The sequence below is a fragment of the Mustela lutreola genome, chromosome 7 (assembly GCF_030435805.1).
Source record: "Mustela lutreola isolate mMusLut2 chromosome 7, mMusLut2.pri, whole genome shotgun sequence".
In the NCBI taxonomy this organism is placed as follows: domain Eukaryota; kingdom Metazoa; phylum Chordata; class Mammalia; order Carnivora; family Mustelidae; genus Mustela; species Mustela lutreola.
The window spans coordinates 64,814,611-64,835,772 of NC_081296.1; the positions used below are offsets into that span (position 1 = coordinate 64,814,611).

At 34.4% G+C, this 21,162-nt stretch overlaps 1 protein-coding gene across 1 annotated transcript in view; it reads left to right on the plus strand.

Moving 5' to 3' along the window:
- SPRED1 (sprouty related EVH1 domain containing 1) overlaps positions 1-21,162 on the plus strand; it is a 113,511-nt gene that overhangs the window by 54,393 nt on the left and 37,956 nt on the right. Inside the window, exon 2 of the mRNA XM_059181123.1 lies at positions 8,180-8,354. Coding sequence (XP_059037106.1) covers positions 8,180-8,354 — 175 coding nt within the window. The remainder of the gene's footprint in view (positions 1-8,179; positions 8,355-21,162) is intronic.

Sequence of the window (21,162 nt, forward strand, 5' to 3'; positions counted from 1 at the left end):
CAAATGTAATTTTAGTCATCTCCTGTACTCCCCATTTTGTGTTAACATATCCCACTATTTATATTTCTCACTAAATTATGAGCTTTTAGGAAGAGACCATAACTTCTAAATTTTGTCTCAGTATGAAGCATATAAATAAATGTTCCCTGGCTAATTGAATAGATGAATGGGTAGTAATGTGGTTATCTTCTGAATACCATCTGTATTTTTTATGGGTGAGAAAATAAGTACTTATACTGTGAAATGCTATATCGTTCTGATTTACTTCTGTTTAATGCTTCCTTTTTCTCTTTACCCATTCTCTGTAATAATATTTAATACCTGGATGGTAATACTTACCTTAAATATACTGTTGAGGACATGGAATGTTTTGTCACAGTAAATATCTCCTTATGGAAAAATATAAATTCTTATTGTACTGAATCTTAAGGGATTCTAAGTTTTGTTTTGTTTTAGTATTTCTAGCAATTTTGTTTGGTACTATTGTAGTTAGAAATAGAAAATAGTTAACCTTTGCCTCCTGTATCTGGACTGCTTTCATATCCTCAAGAAAGTTTACCCTCATCTTTCCTGATGCTACAATAACAAATTACTACAGACTTGGTGGCTTAAAAATAACAGTTTTGTTATATTGTAGTCTGGAGGTCAGATATCCAACTAGATCTTGTTGGGCTGCAATCAAGGTGGTGATAGGACTGCACTCCTTTTGGAGGATTTAGGGACTTCTAGAGGCCTGCATTCATTGGCTCATGACCCCTTTTTGCATCTTCAAAGCCGAACAGTATAGCATCATCAAGTCTCTGATTCTGACCTCCTTGTTTGCCTCCCTTAACCTCTTTAATTGATCTTCTATTAGTTTTATTTTTGTTTTCTGGATATTAGTATATTTTGTTTCCTTGGAAATGTAATAATTTTTTTGATTTGCTTAAGAGAGGATGATGTAACTCTGCCCTAGCCAGTGTTCAGGTAACTCATTTGCAAGGACTGTGAATCCCCAAAATTGTATTCAAATGTGATTTTTTTTTTAAGTCTAATGTGTATTTTCTTCAGGGGAGATAGTTTGTAGCTTTAATCACAATTTCAGTAGTATCAGTGATTACCCTGAGCCCCCAATTTAATAAGAACCATTACTGTACAAAACAATGAAATGACTTGTACAGTTCTGGTTTTTTCTTGAATCTGTTTCCTAAATATATATATTTCTCATTGCCTGTTGGCCATTAAATAATGGTCCTATCCCAGCATACTTCTGTACTTCATTCTGAGAGCAGTTTGGTTCCAAGGTCTTAAGTTTTTATTTGTAATTTTTTCCTTTTACCTTTTGCCAGAGACTGCTAATTAGTCCCGGGTATCTTTTCTATTTTACTAGTAATAGTGTTCCCAGTTTTTAGATGGGCACATGGTTGTCTGGAAATACAGGCTGTATTTCCTAGCTTCCATTACAGATAGTTGTGGTACTGTAATGTAGTGATAATCAGAATTGTCTATATAAATATATTTTAATTTTGTTATGACTTTCTAAGTAATTTCTGACCACTCTCTCCTTGTTATAAAATTGTCTGTACTTCCAAGCTTTGTAAATCTATATTAAAAATCCTCTTTAGGTTGCTGAAGGGGAGGTGGGTGGGGAATGGGGTAACGGGGTGATGGAGATGGGACAGGGTATGTGTTGTAATGAGCATTGTACCCCTGAAACAAATTATTTTGTTAATTAAAAAAAATAAAGATGAGCTTACAACACACACAAAAAATCCTCTTTAGTTAGGGAACTTCTTAGGTAAGAGCGTAAATGATGTGTATTGGCAACATCACTGTAATAATTTGGCAGTGTTTTGGTGAAAATATAATTGAGGTCTGTTTGAAGTAATATTTAATATTTCATGAAATAAAAAGAAAAAGATAACACCTAGAAGTGTTAAAGCATGGAAGGGTAAGAAGGTTTAGAGGTTGGGTTAGGCTTTGGAATGGGATAGAGATGTTTTCTGGTATAAATCCATACTGGACCATAGTGGACCCTAAATACAAAAAGAAGTTAATGAAAATGGGTCTTAATTCACCAGCGGTATGTATAGCAGACTTGATTGCCATGCCTAGGGGAAACAGAATCATGTAGGGCTAAGAAACAAAGACCAAACTGGATTTAATTTCTGGTGAGTGATCATAGGGTATAATTCAGTAGGTGCATGAGTATTTGTTCTGCCAGACATGGTGATATTAAGGACTTTTTTACTTTCAGAGAAAGTAGAGAATTCTGTTTGCTGAAATGATTTTTAAAAGAAAAAGAAGTTTTGGGGTGCCTGGGTGGCTCAGTGGGTTAAGCCTCTGCCTTCAGCTCAGGTCATGATCTCAGGGTCCTAGGATGGAGTCCTGCATGGGGCTCCCTGCTCACTCTCTGCCTACTTGTGATCTCTCTCCCTATTTCTGTCAAATAAATAAGCAAAATATAAGAAAAAGAAAAAGAAGTTTTATCTCTTAATAGAATGTAAAAGGTTTAAAATAGGTTTGTATGAGATCTTATAGAAAGTCCCCAGCACAAATCATAAAGGAAAAGAAATACATTTCACCATGGTGAAAGAAAAGCTCTGTTCTTTGAAAGCCCTTACAAAAATAAAAGCAGCCACGGATCAGAAGATGCTTATAATTCACATAACTGGCAGAGGATTAGCATCGCTAATATAAAGACTTTATGCAAATCAATAGAAGGACAACTCAGTTGAAAATTAGATAATATAGAAAGAATGAAGAGAGCAAGAAAGTGTTTGGGTAGATGTATATAATAGGCTTGGTAATAACGCAGGAGCAAGAGTATGGTATAAGGGAGAAAAGAAACTAAAAGTGACAGCCATTTTTAGGCCAAGGACATTTTGCATATTAGAGTATTGGGGCTTGTAGAATTTTCTATAACTGTACTCTGATTTGATAAGAAATGTTTTACCAATGTGCACATTTGAAAATGCAACCAAAATAGGCATTTGCCACAAAATACAATAATGTACAGCTTTAGAGTTATTCTGGATTATGTGTAATACAGTATTGCTATTTCAAAAGAAACTACGTGGAACAATATAAGAGAGGCAAAATTTATCTTCATGTTGGTCCTCTTCTTTTGCCTTTAACTTTATCGAAGTACCAGTTGAAAATTTTAGGAAATAAACGTCATGGTGACTAAGAATTTTAGATAATTTAGAACACATGTTTAATCCCATTAGTAAGTCCTCCTGGCTCTTCCACCAAAAGAGACCCAAATCATTTCTTTCCCCTTGGGTCTATTCCTTTTTTTTTTTTTTTTTTTTTTTAAATTTATTTGACAGAGAGACACAGACATCACAAGTAGGCAGAGAGGCAGGCAGAGGGGGAAGGGGAAGCAGGCTCCCCGCAGAGCAGAGAGCCTGATGTGGGGCTGGATCCCAGGACCCTGAGATCAGGACCTGAGCTGAAGGCAGAGGCTTAACCCACTGAGCCACCCAGGCACCCCGCGCTTGGGTCTGTTCTTCTCACCCAAGGCCAATCCAACATTACCTCTCACCTGTACTTGCTGACTATAGGTGAAAGGATATATTTGATACAATTGTTCAGATGAGATCAGAGACTATCAGTTGAGATACAATTTAGATTTTGAATAAGATAAATGAAACCCAGCTAGGTTTTACAAAAGAGCCTCTTCGTTTTACTAGAATAAAAGCTAGGATGAAAAGTGGTTATTGTGTAGTCCACTACCACAGGGAAGAATAGAGCTTTAGTTTGAACTATTTCAGAAAATTATAGAAGTAGTTATTGTCAAATTTGACTTTTTAAAATAAATCACTGAGAACAAGTGCCTTTCAACTAAATATTTAAAGCAGCTCAAGAGGGAAATTGTTGGATTCTTAGCAATAACAACAAATTGTTATCATAAATAGCTGTTGTCTTAGACTAATAGACTGATAGATTACAAATATGATACACAGAGAGTAAAATCCAACAAGTTCTTAAGATTTTAATTGTATCATGGCAAGTATTATTTTTCTTTATTTTCCCCATTTACTAAAATGGGCTTCTGTTGTTTACAGGATGAGGGGAAAATGTTTATTATTATTTTAAATAGAACAATACACTTTGGTTCCTTGCTCTAAAATTACTTTTATCTAAAGAAAGAGGGGATTACGAGTACAAATTTTATTATACTGAAAGGCAGATATGACAATTTGTAAGAGCTGCCATTAGTCTTTAGATGAGAGGTCACATGTTTTAGATAAGAGTTAACTACTTTCATTTGGGCAAAGAAGACATTTGAAGGTAAAGAGATTATAATAATTGAAGGCACAGGTGAGAAGATTAACCTTGGCAGGAAGGAAGGTCTGTCTTTAAAAACAAACACCAAAGCCCCACCCCACACATTTATCGAACAACTTGAAACATTTTATGGTACATATTCTAGTCTTAGGTCTTAAAGTTGGAAGCTGAGTTATTAAATTATAAACTAATGAAGGCCCTGGTAGGGGGAATACAGATTTACTTATATAAGCTTCTGGGATAGTTTAAAGCTTGAAGGATCAGCTTGAATAATTAAGTGAGACAGTGACGTATTTGGTATAGTGAGATTAAAAAAGTATATAAATTACTGATCAGCTGAAAACTTCTTTTATTGTATTAAAGTGAACAGTGAATCAGGCAGCCTTATTACTCTTCTCCTAAAGAGTTCTTTGTTTTATCTGATTTTTCTAGAGAGGACAATATGTCTCTTCTAGGTGGCACTTTATAAAATAGAAAACAAAATAATTGGGTTAACAAAGAGAATTATGTTAGGGATGCTTTTTTTGAAAAAGCGTTCATACACAGGACATTCTATAATTTTTACAGTATGTTGAATAAAGCCAAGACATAGTTAAAATGTAAGTTCTATATTTAAATCACTCATCTCGTAAATATTAATTATAAAATTATCTTGAAGAAACAGAAATTAAGGGAAAATGCTAAACTTCACCATCCTAAAATAACTACTTAGGGTTTTTAATATACTTTCTCATGCTGTTATTTGTGGATATTATTATATTTTTAAAAAAATATAAAATGCTGAGAAGCATTACACAAATTGTAAATGAGAATTAATAAAATTCAAAAATGAAAAAATAAGAGTTTATGCCCTAAAGAGTTTAACTACTTTTACACTCTGAAGTCAAAATGTACCTGATCTTCTACATACAGGTTATTTTACTCTTTGGGGTTTCTAAGTCTTGTAGAACCTAGGATAAAGTTCTTAAACTTCCCAGTTTACTACAACATTAGATGAGAACAAAGAAGAGTCAGGATCTTACAGTAAAATAAATACTTAAGTACTTGTTGGGAACTTGAATTTTGGTTTTAATCCAAGTTCTACCTTTGTGACTTCTTTGAACTTCAGATATTGACCTTTAAATGAAGGAGTTCAGTTCACAAACATTTAAGCTGAACCTAGTATGTCCAAGTTATATGCTGTGCTTCTGGGGTATCCTTAGGTTAAATTCTTGACTAACCAAATGACCTTTGTCTAGTATTGATTCTTTACCTCCAAGCTGGTTGTCATTGTAACACGCTTCCCTGACTTCTTGGTATACATGTCATGTGTATAGTAGAGGTACTTGTTCCAGCCTGTCCTAAGAGGAAGACTCCAATTGATACATGCATTATACCAACTAATATGCTATGCACTCATACCTCTTCTGACCAGTTCTTTGAAGTGAAGATTGATAAAAATGGGGTCCAGATAAGAATCAGAGCCTCGGAGTAACTGAGTAATAAAAAGATTAGAACAGTAACCTGTAAAGCTAAAGAGTTATAGTGCTTCCCTTAAAGAATTAGTTTGACACCAATAATAGAGAATTATGGTTGACTGTGTAAATTTTATCTTTTTCCAGTTCCTTCTTGCTTTGAATTACCAGGATGATTCCTACAATTTTAGTTCTTTGTTTTAGTAATAATAATAATTCATGCTTAAATATTGTTTATTATGTGTCAGGCATTGTTTACAATTATTAAAGGTAACTTTCTCAAGGACGCACATCTAGTAAGTTGCTGAGCCAGGATCCAACTTGTGAAAATATGACTTTAAACTCCTCACTCAACCACAACACAGCGATGCTTTAAAAGTATACAGCTTTCTGGGCACCTGGGTGGCTCAGTGGGTTAAGCCGCTGCCTTCGGCTCAGGTCATGATCTCAGGGTCCTGGGATCGAGTCCCGCATCGGGCTCTCTGCTCAGCAGGGAGCCTGCTTCCTCCTCCTCTCTCTCTCTGCCTGCCTCTATGCCTACTTGTGATCTCTGTCAAATAAATAAATAAAATTAAAAAAAAAAAGTATACAGCTTTCTGACAAAAGACTTGGGCCAAGAATATATAAAGAATGTCTAAAAATCAATAATAAAAGCATAATAAAAGCATGACCAAAGACTTAAAAAGAGGATGGCATATAAATGGCCCATTGCCACATGAAAAGTTGTTCAACGCCATGAGTCATCAGGAAAATTGATACTAAAACCATAATGGGTTGCCACTGTAATTCAGTATAATGAGTAAAATTTAAAAGACTGGAAACACCAAATTTTAGCAAGGATATGCAGCAACTGAAATTATCATATATTACTGATGGGAATGTGTAATGATAAAACCACTCTGGAAAACAGTTTGTTAATTTCTTTTATAGTTAAACATATTATCCTGTAAACCATCAATTCCATTTTTCCATATTAAGAGAAATGAAAGCAATATGTCTACAGAAGGGCTTGTACAGGAATATTTATATAACAACTTTATTCATAATAGCTAGCAACTAAGAACAATACAAGTTGCCCATCAACACAAGAAAGAATAAGTGATTTGTGATGTATTTATTCAGTGAGAGTACTACTTAGCAAGTAAAAAAGCGTGAACTTCTAATATAACAGCACAATGAGTCAAATAAGTAAAAAAAAAAAAAAGTACAAATGGGCATTCTGTTTGATTCCATGAGTATTGAAACCCGGTAACAGTCCAAGCTAATTATTTGTTTAGAAACACAAGAGTGGTTACCTATTTGTTGGATAGGAAGCAGGCTTAAAGGAATTTTCTGGAGTTATGAAAATGTTTCATATCTTGATGATCATGTTGGTTATGCAGATATGTACATTTGTCAGAATTTGTTGAATTTTATATTTAAGATCAACATATTATATATAAAATATACCTCAACAAAATAAATATGTAAAGTGAGAAAAAAAACCCAACTGGGGGATTTCAGACAAGCATTAGGACAACAGAAATAACAACTGGCAGCCTAACACTTCGGAACATGTTAAGACACTAAGTAGCACAGAACTGTTACATAGAATCTCAGTTGATAGTCATAGTAACCAAGACAAGTTTAAGTTTTATTTAATACAATTTTTAAGAAGTTATCAAGGTGTGCTACTTTTAGAAAGGAGTTATTAATTATTATATTGAAAGTTTGGAACTAAAATGCTTAGATATGGATGATCTAGAATATTAGTTTATATGACACATTTCTTAGATTTTATGTAAAGAACAGTTGTGGTTAATATTGGGAAATGATTCTGGCTAGAACTAGAATGTGGTCTCTTTAGAGACTGCTAAAAAGAGAGCCTGAAAAATTTCTATAGATGAGTTTGCTTGATAAGTTCTTGAAAAAGAACATTTGTCTTTATATGATTTGTGTGATTTATAGCAGAAATAAAAAACATGGTATCTGTACTGTGTTTGTTTCAGCACTTTTTTGTATAACCCAAAAATGTTAGAAACTTAGAGATATCACAATGAAATGTGCTAAAATATAGCATTAATTTGTCCTGGTTATATTGCAACAGGTGGACATAAATAGACAAGTTTAATGGTGGTCTGTAGATTGACAATATTTGTCTCTGGGGTCCTTTATGACTTGTTCCACGGCAATCACATGTGCTTCAACTACTCAAATGATGAATTGAAATACAGTATTTGCAGTCTTTTATTGTAAGGTTAGTCTTCAAGATAAAGGTCGATCTTTTAAGTTAGTTAGTTTGTGGTTTTTTTACCTCTCTTCAAGTAGGTTACTTTGTGGATTGTCATGGAAATAGGAAACATTTTAGTTACCACACATTAACTAATGTGGTTTTGAGTTCTCAAATAAGACTGACAGCTTGGCTGTTTCTTGTTTATGGAAAACCTAATTTCTAATCTTTGCATCTGTTTTAGTAATAGTTATGCACGAGTGCGAGCTGTGGTGATGACCCGGGATGACTCGAGTGGTGGATGGCTACCACTTGGAGGGAGTGGACTGAGCTGCGTCACTGTCTTCAAAGTCCCTCACCAGGAAGAGAATGGCTGTGCTGACTTTTTTATCCGTGGAGAGCGACTCAGGGACAAAATGGTAATGAATAATGTATCTACTGCTATAATTTTAAGATTCTGTAGAATGAATTATCTACTTAAAGTTTTCATTAGCGTACCATTAGGAGAATGATTTTTGCTCAGGATCAGTGATTATATTTCTAAGCTCTTTTAATGTTAAGGACAGTGAAACATGCCTGTTTCTTTGCAGCTGGGACTCATTAATGTATTGTGTTAGAAAGGAGCTGCATTTTTTATTAGGTTTAATCATGAATAGCCCCCCCGCCCCCCCAGTTATTAAAACCAAGTATAATCTGCCTGCCTTCTTTCTCACTCTCCCCTAGACTAGTGGTTGACAAACTATAATCCACAGGGAATACCCCAGCCTACCATGTGTTTTTGTAAGATCCATGAGTTAATGATTTTTATAGGGGCACCTGCGTGGCTCCATCTCTTAACCTCCTGCCTTGGGCTCACGTCATGATCTCAGGGTCCTGGGATGAATTCCACCTCGGGCTCCTTTCTCAGCAGAGAGCCTGCTTTACCCTCTACTTGCCACTCCCCCTGTTTGTGCTTGCTCTTATGCTCTCTGTCTCTGTCTCTCTCTCTCTCTCTCTGAGACAAATAAATTAAACTTTTAAAAAAAAAAAACACCACCAAAACAACAACTTCAAGTTTAAAAAAAGAGGAATGGTTTTTACATTTTTTAATGATTGAAAAAAAGCTAAAGAAGAATAATAATTTTGTGACACATGAAAATTACATAAAATTCAAATTTCAGTGTCCATAAATAAGTTTTCTTGAAATATAGCCTAGCTTGTTCATTTAATTTTTTCTATGGCCCCTTTCATACTACAGTGACTGAGTTGAGTAGTTGCTGTAGAGACCATAAGTATCTGGAACCTTACAGAAAATTTTACTGGCTCCTAACTGCAGTTTCTTTTCTCAGGTTCTTTCTCTTCATTCTCTATGAATCTAGTTATTCTGGGCTCATAAGTCTACCTGTTTGCCAGACTGGTTTTTAACACTATTATTTTCTACTCCTTCCATCTGTATATTTTAAAATTTGAATCTAAACTTTGATAATGTTGGATATTTGTTCTCTTTTAATTGGTATGGAAAGCTCTTTCTTATCTCATTTGTGAACCAAAAAACAACTGCAGTCATACCTGAGAAGCTGAGAGTTGTTAATGTCATTTCTGCATCAAGCAAAAGGAAAGCACACACTTAGAAGCAAAAGGAGAATAAAATGCCAAAAATTTCCAAGATTCTTGAAAATAACTAGAATTCCCTTCAAATATGTAATTGTGGACTAGTTTGTAAGCCCATTTACTTACCATCAGTAATGTTATTTCTGTTGGAAATGTGTTTTAAGTTCCAAATAATTCTTTCAATACACGAACATTTTGATTAAATCTACTTTTTTTTTGTTCCTCATTTTTTTTTAATTTTTTATTTTTTATAAACATATATTTTTATCCCCAAGGGTACAGGTCTGTGAATCACCAGGTTTACACACTTCACAGCACTCACCAAAGCACACACCCTCTGCAATGTCCATAATCCCACCCCTTTCTCCCAACCCCCCTCCCCCCAGCAACCCTCAGTTTGTTTTGTGAGATTAAGAGTCACTTATGGTTTGTCTCCCTCCCAATTCCATCTTGTTTCATTGATTCTTCTTCTACCCACTTAAGCCCCCATGTTGCATCACCACTTCCTCATATCAGGGAGATCATATGATAGTTGTCTTTCTCTGCTTGACTTATTTCGCTAAGCATGATACGCTCTAGTTCCATCCATGTTGTCGCAAATGGCAAGATCTGGTTTGGTTTCTGGGTATTTTTTATTACTGAGTTATTTTTAGTAGTTTAGAAATTTGCCCAAATTGTCTGTGCCCCAGTTTTTGCCTCAGTTAAATGGAGTTACCCTAAATCCTCTTGAAAGCTTTCCAACTCTGTTTTTTGAGTTTATGATTCATTCCTGACAAGGTATCTCAATTAACCAGAATGTGGTTTTAGGATTGTAGGAAACCCCAGTTGAAGTCAAAAGTGTATATAATATATTTAACATACTGTCTCTAAAAGTTTAAATATTTAAAGGTAGTTTTGAGTTTGCATAAGATGGTGGATGGCATACTAATGCTTATTTAAATAAAACTTGTAAACTTCTAAGAAAGAACATACGGCGACCTGTCCTGGAATTTTATGCTTCTGTCTGAGCAAATAATAATGGAAATGTTGGAGGAGAGGTTGTAGATTTTAGGAACTGAATAAAATACTGAAGATTTAAGGCATGTTTTAATTTTGTAAAAATAGGAAGAAAGACAAGTCAAAGGTGGAGAAAGAGTTGGAGAAAACAGTTGCTAGAAAAAGCATAAAAATAAGGAAAGGATGACCTAGATGTGAAGTAGAAAAAAGGAATATCAAAGTGAAACAGAATATTAGTTATATTAATGATGGTGGACAGTGTACTTTAGGATAATTAAATACAGGACCAAATCTGCATTAATTAGGAGTGAAGCTGGTCAGTGAAAGCTCAGATTGATGGATTAGGTGGTTGCTTATAGTGTGGCTTTGACATAAAACTAGTGAGAATAAAACTGGGATTCAGAAAGAGCACACAAAAACTTATTTCCTTGTCAGGACTTAATTTGAGTCCATAACCTAATCCTACGGTATAGAATCGTAATAGATTAAAAAGAAGATAGCTTTTCCTGATAGAAGCACTGACCTAGGAATCAGAACATCTCTTCTTTCACCCGACCATTTTGCCTAGAGGAATCTTATTTGTGAACAAGGATGATAAGTATATCTCTGTGTAGACATAAAAGGAAAATTACTTTCAGTTGGAAGGTTGCCATTTTTCTTGTAAGGATTAGCAGTAGTGAAGAGTTTAGGTGATGGGGACTTGTGTGATCAAAGGCAGTGGCAGTAATGCCTAGAGATGAATTGAAAATAGCAGTCTTACGGAATCTCAAGATAAATGGGACAGGGACATTGAAATAAGCACATTATTTGGCCCCCTTTCTTGGGTGATGCACATCTGACCAAGAAAATTCTGAAGCAATAACAGAATTGAAGTGTATACGTTTTTCATTATCACTGCATTTTGAGATCATTAATGTCCTTATCTATCGATGTTTTCATTAATTGGTTTTATTTTAATCCATTTTTCTGGATTCGAGTTTCATGATTTATCTAAAAAAGAAGTACCTTATGACTGTCTATAAGTTTACAGAGGTCTTCCCAAGTTAATGATGGTTTTCTTTAAAATCCTTGGTGAGTAAACTGCAACTAACTTATCTCCATGCAATTCATGTAAAAGATATTTGGTAAAAGCTGTATTCTGTACCCATTTTTTTAATGTGAGTCACATCTTAGAATTTTCTACCTTAGGTGAATTGTAGAAATGAAGTGAGATACCTGCCTTTCATACCTATGAGAAAATTTGTGCCCTCTAAGAAATGATCAATAATTAGTAATCTGATAGTTAATAAAGAAATACTTGTGTAGCTAATAAAGAAATACTAGATAATACTTTAAAGTGTATGTATTAGTCAGAATACTGGTTAACCACAGTGAAGAAGAAAGGTGGCTTTTCTCAAAGGTAAAATATAGACACTTAGGTAGAAGACTTTTTCCAGTCTTTGATTTACAGTTATTATACTAAAAATGTCTTGTTACATTCCCAAAGGGTTATATTTCAGTACTGCTGCTACTACTACTTCTTCTTCTTTCACAAGAAAGGGAGCTCAGATAAAGAGCAGGCTCACTGGGATTTTTTTCAGGAAGATGGTCTTTTGTATAATTAGGTCAGTGCTCATTCATTCATTCATTCATTCAGAGAGATTAGAAGCTATTTCCTATGATGCTTACCTATAACTTGCCTGCAAAGTTATGATGCTTGCAAAGGTGGAATTTATTTCGCAGCCATCCTTTCATACTGTAAATTAGAGCTCATGAATAGGTAAACGTGGCTGGAGCTCCCAGACTGCTTGCCTCTTCACCACTAGCAGTCCCTCTTCTTTCCTTGTTGCCATACAAATGTTCTTTTTCTAAGTGTGCCTGAGGAAAAAGTTGGAAAGTTCTGCTCTACATCGACTTGCATACTTTATTGATGATTGAGGAGGAACTCAAAAGAAACACCAGGCTTTGGTGTTATAGCCGAAGGTAACAAAATACTACCTTTAATTAGGTAATAATGACACTTGGGGATGGGTGGAATAGTTTTTGACAAGGATGGATTCTCAGAACTGCTTTTTTTTTTTTTTTTCTTTTAATATGAATTGTAGCCTCCATTTCCTTCTAAATCTTTATAGCCTTGGTTTCTTCAGTAAAAGTTAGTGTTATCTTGGATCACATTTTAAAAAATGCTAACTAAAATTTAACTGTTAATTTGGGTTAACTTCACTGTTGAGCTTCACATTTCCCATGATAGAAACTTTCTCTTTTGCATTCAGTTTTCACTGGATATAGTGACCCTTCTCTGTTAATATGATAGTCCTATTTTATAGGCAAACATTTTATCAAAGTATTTACCATATGTATAGATTGTATTATTTGACCATTTTAGCTAAATTGCATGTGATATATAAATTTGAACACTAAATTATATATACCTTTAGTCTTTATGAGTACTTGAACAAACTCTCAGTAATATTTAAAATTTTGCTCAAATATTACTCAACACAGTTTTAAGTTATAGATTCTAAAATAACTGTTTAGAATATTTTATGTAGTATACAATAAAAATACTACAAATTTAATTTAAAAGTTACATACTACGAGATAACAAGAAATGGGGTAGGCTATATAGAAAGATAACGTAGGATTCTTACAACATCTAGATTACTTAAAAATACTCTGGAATCAAGAAAAAGACACTGCTATGTCAAAGCAGAGTTACAGATATAACTAAAAGCTTAAAGTGACAAAGTAATATTAAAATGAAGAAAGGAAAAATAAGAAGCATTTTAAGTTTTAAGAATTTGCCTGAGATTAAAGGAATTGTTTTTTGGATTAATAAGTAATTGGGTTGTGGATAAAAATGGTTATAAAAGTTAAAATGCCTGTAAGATAATAGTTCTATTGTTTAAAAAGGCACATTTTAAAAATGGGGCTTCTTTCCAGTTAAGTTGCCAGAACCTAAAACAAAATTAGAATGTTTATTTCTAGGAAGAAAATAAAATAGTTAAAATATAGCAGTGGCTTTTTAAAAAATGAAACTTACCCACTCTCCACCATTGGAAACCTTAGAAGATCAGGGATCATCTTTCTGTCTTGGATTGAACTTTATAAAAGTGCAGAACAACAGTTTTCTGCTTAGCCTTTCCCACTGTACTTCAGTGAATTATTCCATTGTGAAACTCTTCCTCCACTGAAAACCAATGAATGGCATTAACTAACTTTCTGTTCAGGATTCAGCCGCTCTGTCTCTTGGAAAATGCTGGTTCTGTCACCATAATACCACAGAGTTGGGGGAAAAGTGGCAGTGGGAGTAGAGATAGTTCAGGATTTTTCTTGTTCCTTACTCCTCTTACAGGATATTCCTCTATCACCCATGTATATGCCATTTAGATCACCATCCTCTAGCTTTCATTTTCATCTGTTGACCGTAGCAGTTCCTTCCTGTAGCTAACTTTTCCACATCTGAGCCTCATCATTTTTGGCTGCTTTTCTTTGCATATGTCATTACTATTTTATTCCCCTTTTCTTGCTCTTAGAGTGTCCTGCATAATCTATCACTTTGTACCTCCAATTTTCTCCCAATTTCACTAGACTCCTTCAGGCTTCAGTATCTTTCCTATTGTCTTCTTTTTTAATCCAGTCTGATTTTTCTTGTCAGTCATTCATACCACTCTCATTCATATTTCAGTTGCCAGTATGTGATGAGTTTTTGACTTACCTTGCACTAAAGGAAATTCATTGAATCCCACATTATCAAAAGGGAATACTCCCTTTTTAAAGGTGAGTCTTTCATGTCACAAGTATTTATTGAGTAGCTACTGTGTGCTAGACATTGTTCTACACACTAGGGATATGTAAATAAATAAGTCCCAGTTTGTAAGGCAACATTCTGGTGAGGGACGAAGAAATATTAGAATAAACACAATAAAATGCTGGATAGTTCTCAGTGCTAAGGGGAAAAAAACAAGTCAGGAGAAAAGAGGTGTAGGGAGTTTTTTGTAGGGAGGTTTGTTAAAACTAGATTGGATAGCCAAGGAAGGTTTTACTGAGAAGTAGGTAACATTTGAGTAAAGATTTCTATTTGGATAAGGCCTTATATTTTAATTTATATGTTTGGACTTTTAAATCTTGAGTATCCTTAAAGTAGAATTAATCTGTAATTTTGGCTAAGATTTTATGCTACACTATGTAAGATCTTGAACTTTTTGTGGACGTGGTGAATGGATTCAAATAGTGCAACGATAATAGTCATAGACTTAGGAATTAGTGATTCTTCCATTTCTTCAAACAAGTGCTCTTTGTTTTTTATTCTGTTTCATTCCTTTCTTCTGTATACCTCTCCTTTCTTGCCTGTATTACTGCAGATGAGTCTCCTAATATTTTTCATGGCCCAGTTTTACTTTTCTCTGGCTTCTATAGTGCTTATCATACTGAACTTTCTAAAACCTGGATCTAATATTTCTTTAGTAGTTTCCAGAAATTTCCTTGAGACAGTGCTATCGTCTTATCTCAACACAAAAAACTTACAGTCTGGTCACTGCTCTTTTTATTTGTCTTGAATGTATCTGCCTGTTTACCAAAGCAGTGCTTTCTATGATGTTGCCTTAGTGAATTATTCATTCGTGATTCACCAAAAGTATGTGTCGAACTTATGGAAATGCCTTCCCCTCTTTTACATTAACGAAATAACTGTAAAGATTGCATGTTGAAAGTTTATATGGAATAGTGAATATAGGCAGACAGCTTGCTACTCATGAGGAAATGAGAATGGAAGGAACAGTTGCCTTTTTATTGTCCCTGGTAAGTAACAGATGGAAAAATAGGAAAACTGAGTTAGAGAAGGCACCTTGGGCAAACCAGCATTCCTGGAATGGAAGAAATACTAATTAATAACATTCATCTAGTCCAAAATTAACAATTTGTTATCTTTAGAGACTATAATAAATTATACTGTGAATGGCTTTCTGGATAGCTGTAAATTTTGTGACTTTCCTCCCAGAAGTTGTTTTACACCAGTTAATTCTTTAATAGTCCCTGTATTCCTTAAAGAGGGGGGGGGGGAAACCTGCCTGTTATCATTTCTATGCTCTTTCTTCTAGAGACATGTAATAGCTGTTTCTTGAAAATTAATATCTGGAATATGTCCCATGTTACCTTTCCGGTTACTTTTATTTCGTCTTTTTAGAAAACTTAAGCATAACACTTGCTTCAGCACCCTCTTTATTATGTTATACTTCCTCTTTAATATTCAATTATTAATTTTAAAGTAATATTTAATTGTTTAATGATTGACTTATACTGGCTAATTTGTTCTATCAGGCTCATCAGAATTATCTTGGCTTGATGTTTCTGTTTTGTGTGTTTTTTTTTTTAAGATTTTATTTATTTACCTGACAGACAGAGATCACAAGTAGGCAGAGAGAGAGGAGGAAACAGGCTCCCCAGCGAGCAGAGAGCCCTGTGCGAGGCTTATCCCACTGAGCCACCCAGGCGCCTTTTGATGTTTCTGTTTTATATCTCATTGTGATATATTGCACATCCTTTCCATTACATTCCAACTGCCATTAAACTGCTAATGATAGTTAGTAGCCTCCGTGATAGCTAAATTAAAGCCCAAACTCTCTGACCCCAAATTACTGACTTTTTTAACTTTACAAATATTTTCTCACTACTTTTGCTTATTAGAATCTAAGTGGAATGTAGCATGTATTTAATAGATTAGTTGATTGATATTATTCTTTTAATTAATCAACAGATATTTGAGTGCCTTCTGTGTGCTAGACTTTTTAAGTTTATGATATAGTATGATGGTTTGATTTAGACTTCTTACAATAGTCTGCTTGGGCAGCCATAAGAAAATGCCACAGGTTGGCTGCTCTAAACAGTGGAAATTCATTGTGAAGTCCAAGATCTAGGTGCTAACTGGTTCATTTTCTGATGAGAACTTTTTTCCCTAGATTTCAGAAGGAAGCAGTTAAATACATTACAGTTCCTATTCAGTTCCACTGGTTTGTCTGTTGATTGTTAAGTGAATATTTCACTAAAATTTTTAATTTTAGTTTTATGTAGTTTAATATCTGCTAATACTAGTTTTCCCCTTGTTAGTAATTTTTAACCTTTTTTATTGGTATATCTTTGCTCATTCAAAACAGTGAACAATTTGTTGTCTTTTTTTTTTTTTTTTTTTTTTGGTATAGGTACACTCATTTTTTTTTTCCCCTAGGCACATCAAAAATGTTTGATTGTAAATGCTGTTTTGGGGGAAGGGGTGTCATTTCTGGTGTCCTTTAAAGCTTATTCATGAAACTTACCTTTCTTTTGTATAGCATTAGCTAGAACTTCAGAATAATATTAAATGTTGGTGCTAATGTTGGCTTCTTTGTGAATTTAATGGAATTTCTGGTGTTGCAGACACAAGTGTGATTTAGCTATTGCTTTGAGATGTCCTTTATTATAAGAAAGTGTCCTTAATGTCTCTTAGGTTCCCCTACCAGAAGTTGATACTCATTTTTCTGAAATCTAGTTGTGCAGATGTTCTGTAGACTTTTTAATTGATATTTTTATTGTGAAAATTAGAGATTACTAATTGTTACTGTAAGGAATAATATGAAGAGATCCTGTTACTTGGGTAACATTTTGCAAAACTATAGTATCACAGTCAGAATATATATTCAAATTGGTAAAAACCATGATCTTCAGGTTTCCCTACTTTTACTAGTACTTATTTGGGTGTGTATTTAGAACTATACAGTTTTACCATCCACAGAAAAGATACAGAACAATTCAGTAATCATGAGAATCCTCCCTCCTGTTACTCTTTTATAACCACATCCATTTCCTCTTTCCCCTGGCAGCCACCCATCTGTTCTCCACTTCTCTACTTCTGTAATTTCAAAAATGTTTTATAATTGGAATCATAAGTAAGTAACCTTTCAGGATTGGCTTTTTTCATTGACTATTGTTCCCTGTGGTTTCATTCAGGTTGTATATCAGTAGTCTGTTCCTTCTTATTACTGGCTAGTGCTCTGTGATGTCTTTGTACCAAATTTGTTTAACCATTGACTCATTGAAGGACATGTAGGCTGTTCGCAATTTTGGGCTATTGCAAATAAAGCTGCTCTGAACATTCATGTACACGTTTTTTTATGAATCTAAGTTTTATTTCTCTGGAATAAATGACCAAGAGTGCAGTTGTTGAATGTATGATAGTTTCATAAGAAACTGCCAGACTTTTTCCCAGAATGGCTGTGCCATGTTACATTTCCTTTAAGGTTGTTTTGTTTTAGTTTGGCAGTTTGGAGATCTAACAGCCTATGGGAGCTTGGGAAAGAGCCAAGTAAAGAAGCAGGAGTTATTGCCTGTGCCCAAGAATTTTGGGTGGTTGTTTGTGCGGCCACCAGGAGTTAGAACAGTGTCTTAATTAGAAGTCATTGACCAGTTTTCTCCAATTTCTACTGGTAGCAGTCTCTTCTAAATTCTCTACAGGGGATAATCTTCTTGCTGGTGGTCTTCATATCTCTCAGGTGCTGAAGGAATGACCATGTATCTCATTTTCCACTTCTTCATCCCCTTTTACTCTTCCTACTGATTCAGTTTCTCTGATGGTTACAAGTCTCTGGTGGTTTTCTGTTTTCAATCAGTTTTAATTAAGTTTTTCTAGGAAATTGGCTATTTTTTAAAATTTGGGTTTATAAAACCTTATACTGTATTCTTTATTACTTTCTAAAGTTTTGTCGTTTCAGTTTTGTTCTACTTTCATTCCTAATTCTGTTTATTTATACTTTAGGGGAAAAAAAGATTTTATTTAAAGAGAGTGTGCAGGGGAGAGGGGAGGGCGAGGCAGAGGGAGGGGGAAAGAGAATCTTAAGCAGACTCCACACTGAGTGGGGACCCAAGGTGGGGCTCAATCTCACGACCCTGAGATCATGACCTGAGCGGAAACCAAGAGTCTGATACTTACAACTGTGCTACTCAAGTGCCCCCATTTATTTGTGCTTTTATGCTGTTTTTTGTTTGTCTGTTTCATTTCTTTGCAGAGAGTCAACTTTTAGCAAGAATAGGATAAGATCTCCAGAACATCTTTTACCCAAATTCATGAAATCCACCTCCCCTTCCATATACCAATTCTTTAACATTTTGGCCTATTGGTTTTGTTACTCTCTCTCACTCCCCCAGGAGAGAGAGAAAGACACACACACACACACACACACACACACACTTTCTGAACTATTTGAAGTAGGTTGCATATATTCTGCCGTTTACCTCTTTGTGCCTCAGTGTATTTTTCCTGAGAGCAAGGATATTTTCTTAGTCACAGTTTAATTATCCTATTTAGGAAGTTTAAAATAAATATGGTACTTGAATCTACCATCCATTTTCCAGTTTTGTTAACTGTCCTAAAAATGTTCCTAGAACATTTTTGTTCCTTCAGTATGAGATCACATAGTACTTAGATGTCACGACTTTATTCTCCTTTAATCTAGAGCAGATCCTCAGTCTTTTCTTTATGACATACATATATTTAAATACTGACTCCCTCCCTTCTGTTGTAGCTGAACTGCTCTTATGTGAGAAACACTGTCATTGTTTCTTCTGTTTCTTTTTAAAAATGTCTAAAATCCACTCAGCTCAGAACATGCCATAGAAGACAAATTTTTATTAATAGATAATTAGTAAAATTATATATTTGATAATACAGTATTGTTTGATATTTCTTGGTGTTTTTATAAAGGATTTTATATCCTCCAGAAAACTAGAAATGAAGCAACTATTTGAGATAACAAGTATTGATTTTGGTTAGAAGTAATCTAATTTGAATTTGGCATTTTTATTTCAAAAATGAAATGATTTTTTCCTCAGAATCAAAGATACTTCATAAAATTACTTGTGAAAAAACTTAAGCCTGGTTGCCAGCTGTACTACTTCTTAGATAATACAATTTGTAAACCTGTAATTAGCTCTTTGTAAGGTAGCAGCTATAATAAAGTACATAGTAGTTTGAAAGTACATATTTAATTTTACTCTGCTCTCCCAAATTGTTAGTTGTTATTAATGAAAACAAAAATGAACTTGTACCCATTTTTGACTTGGTCTATTTTAAGTACTTCTGGCAAACAGTCCAGTAATTTTATGATGAGAGTTTTGCTCTATATTTCCCAAAAGAATTTGGAATATATCTTCAGAAGTTTTAGTTACTCTAGAATTTCTTTCAGAAGGAGGAAAACCATTGGAGATTGAAATTTTTCACTGCCTTTAGAATCCGTTAACTTTAGCTTCTCAGAATCTATCCATAAGCTCTTTGAGCTCCTGAGTGCTTTTTATTTATCATTCAAATTTTTCCTCCTTCTTTATTAAAAAAAGTCTTCTTGCAAATTCTGATCTGGTTTTTCATAGCACTTATTGTATTATGGATTAGTGCTGTCACCTCATGACCAACATCACCATTACTACTACTGTTTATTGAAGGTTTACTATGTGTCAGTTACAAAACAGTGTTAAAATTCTACTGCTTCTTAAAATGCTCATGCAGTTACCTTTATTGAGATCTTTATTTCTCCATACAGCTTCAAGTTACTGTCTAGTATTATTTCATTTCACTTTGTAGGATTTCCTTGAGCTTTTTTTTTTTTTGCAGGGTAGATCTAGTGGGAACATTCTCTCAGCCTTTGTTTATCTGAGAATGTCTTAATTTCTATCCTACTTTGAGGGGCAGTTTTGCCCAGAATAAAGGATTGACTTTTTTTTTTTTTTTCTTTTAGTACTTTGAATATATCTGCCCACTGTCTTCTGGTCCCCAAAGTTTCTAAAGATAAATCTGCTAATACTCTTTCTTAGGACCCCTTGAATGTGGTGGTTCATGTGTATCTTGCTGCTTTCAAGATTCTCTCTCTGTCTGGTGTGTGGCTATCTTTTGAATTTATCTTATTTGGAATTCGTTGAGCTTCTTTGATGTTTATATTGATGTCTTTCATCAAATTTATGAAGTTTTAAATTATTGTTTCTTCACATATTCTCTTTGCCCCTTTTCCTTTTCTCTTTCTGCAACTCCCACAATGTATGTTGGTTCTCTCTCTCTCTCTTTTTTTTCTTTCAAAGATTGATTTACTTATTTTGAGAGTGAGGTGGGGGGTGGAGCAATGCGGAGGGGCAAAGGGAAAAGGAGAGAGAATCCCAAGCAGACTTCATCCTGAGAGCAGAGCCCTAGACAGGCTCAAGCTCATGACCCTAAGATCATAGAGCCAAAATCAAGGCTCTAACGCTTAACCAACTAAAATACCCAGGCACCCCCATGTTAGTCCTCTTGATGCTGTCCCACAGGTCCCTTAAGCTGTTTGCTTTTCTTTAATCATTGTTTTTCTAGTCTTCAGACCCAATAATGTCCATTGTCTATTTTTAAGTTCATAGATCTTTTTCTGCCTGTTCAAATCTGCTTTTGAATCTCTGTAGTGAATTTTTTGTTTTATTTATTGGACTTTACAGCTCCAGAATTTCTTCATTTCTTTTTAGATTTTCTCTTTATTAATACTTTCATTTTGTTTGTAGGTCATTTTCTTGACTTTTTCCTTAAAACAGTTTTGTGGGATTTTTAAAAATCCTTTGTCTAATAGATGTGCTCAACAGTTTCTGTTGATTTTCTTTTTACTTACAGTGGGAAAATGAAAA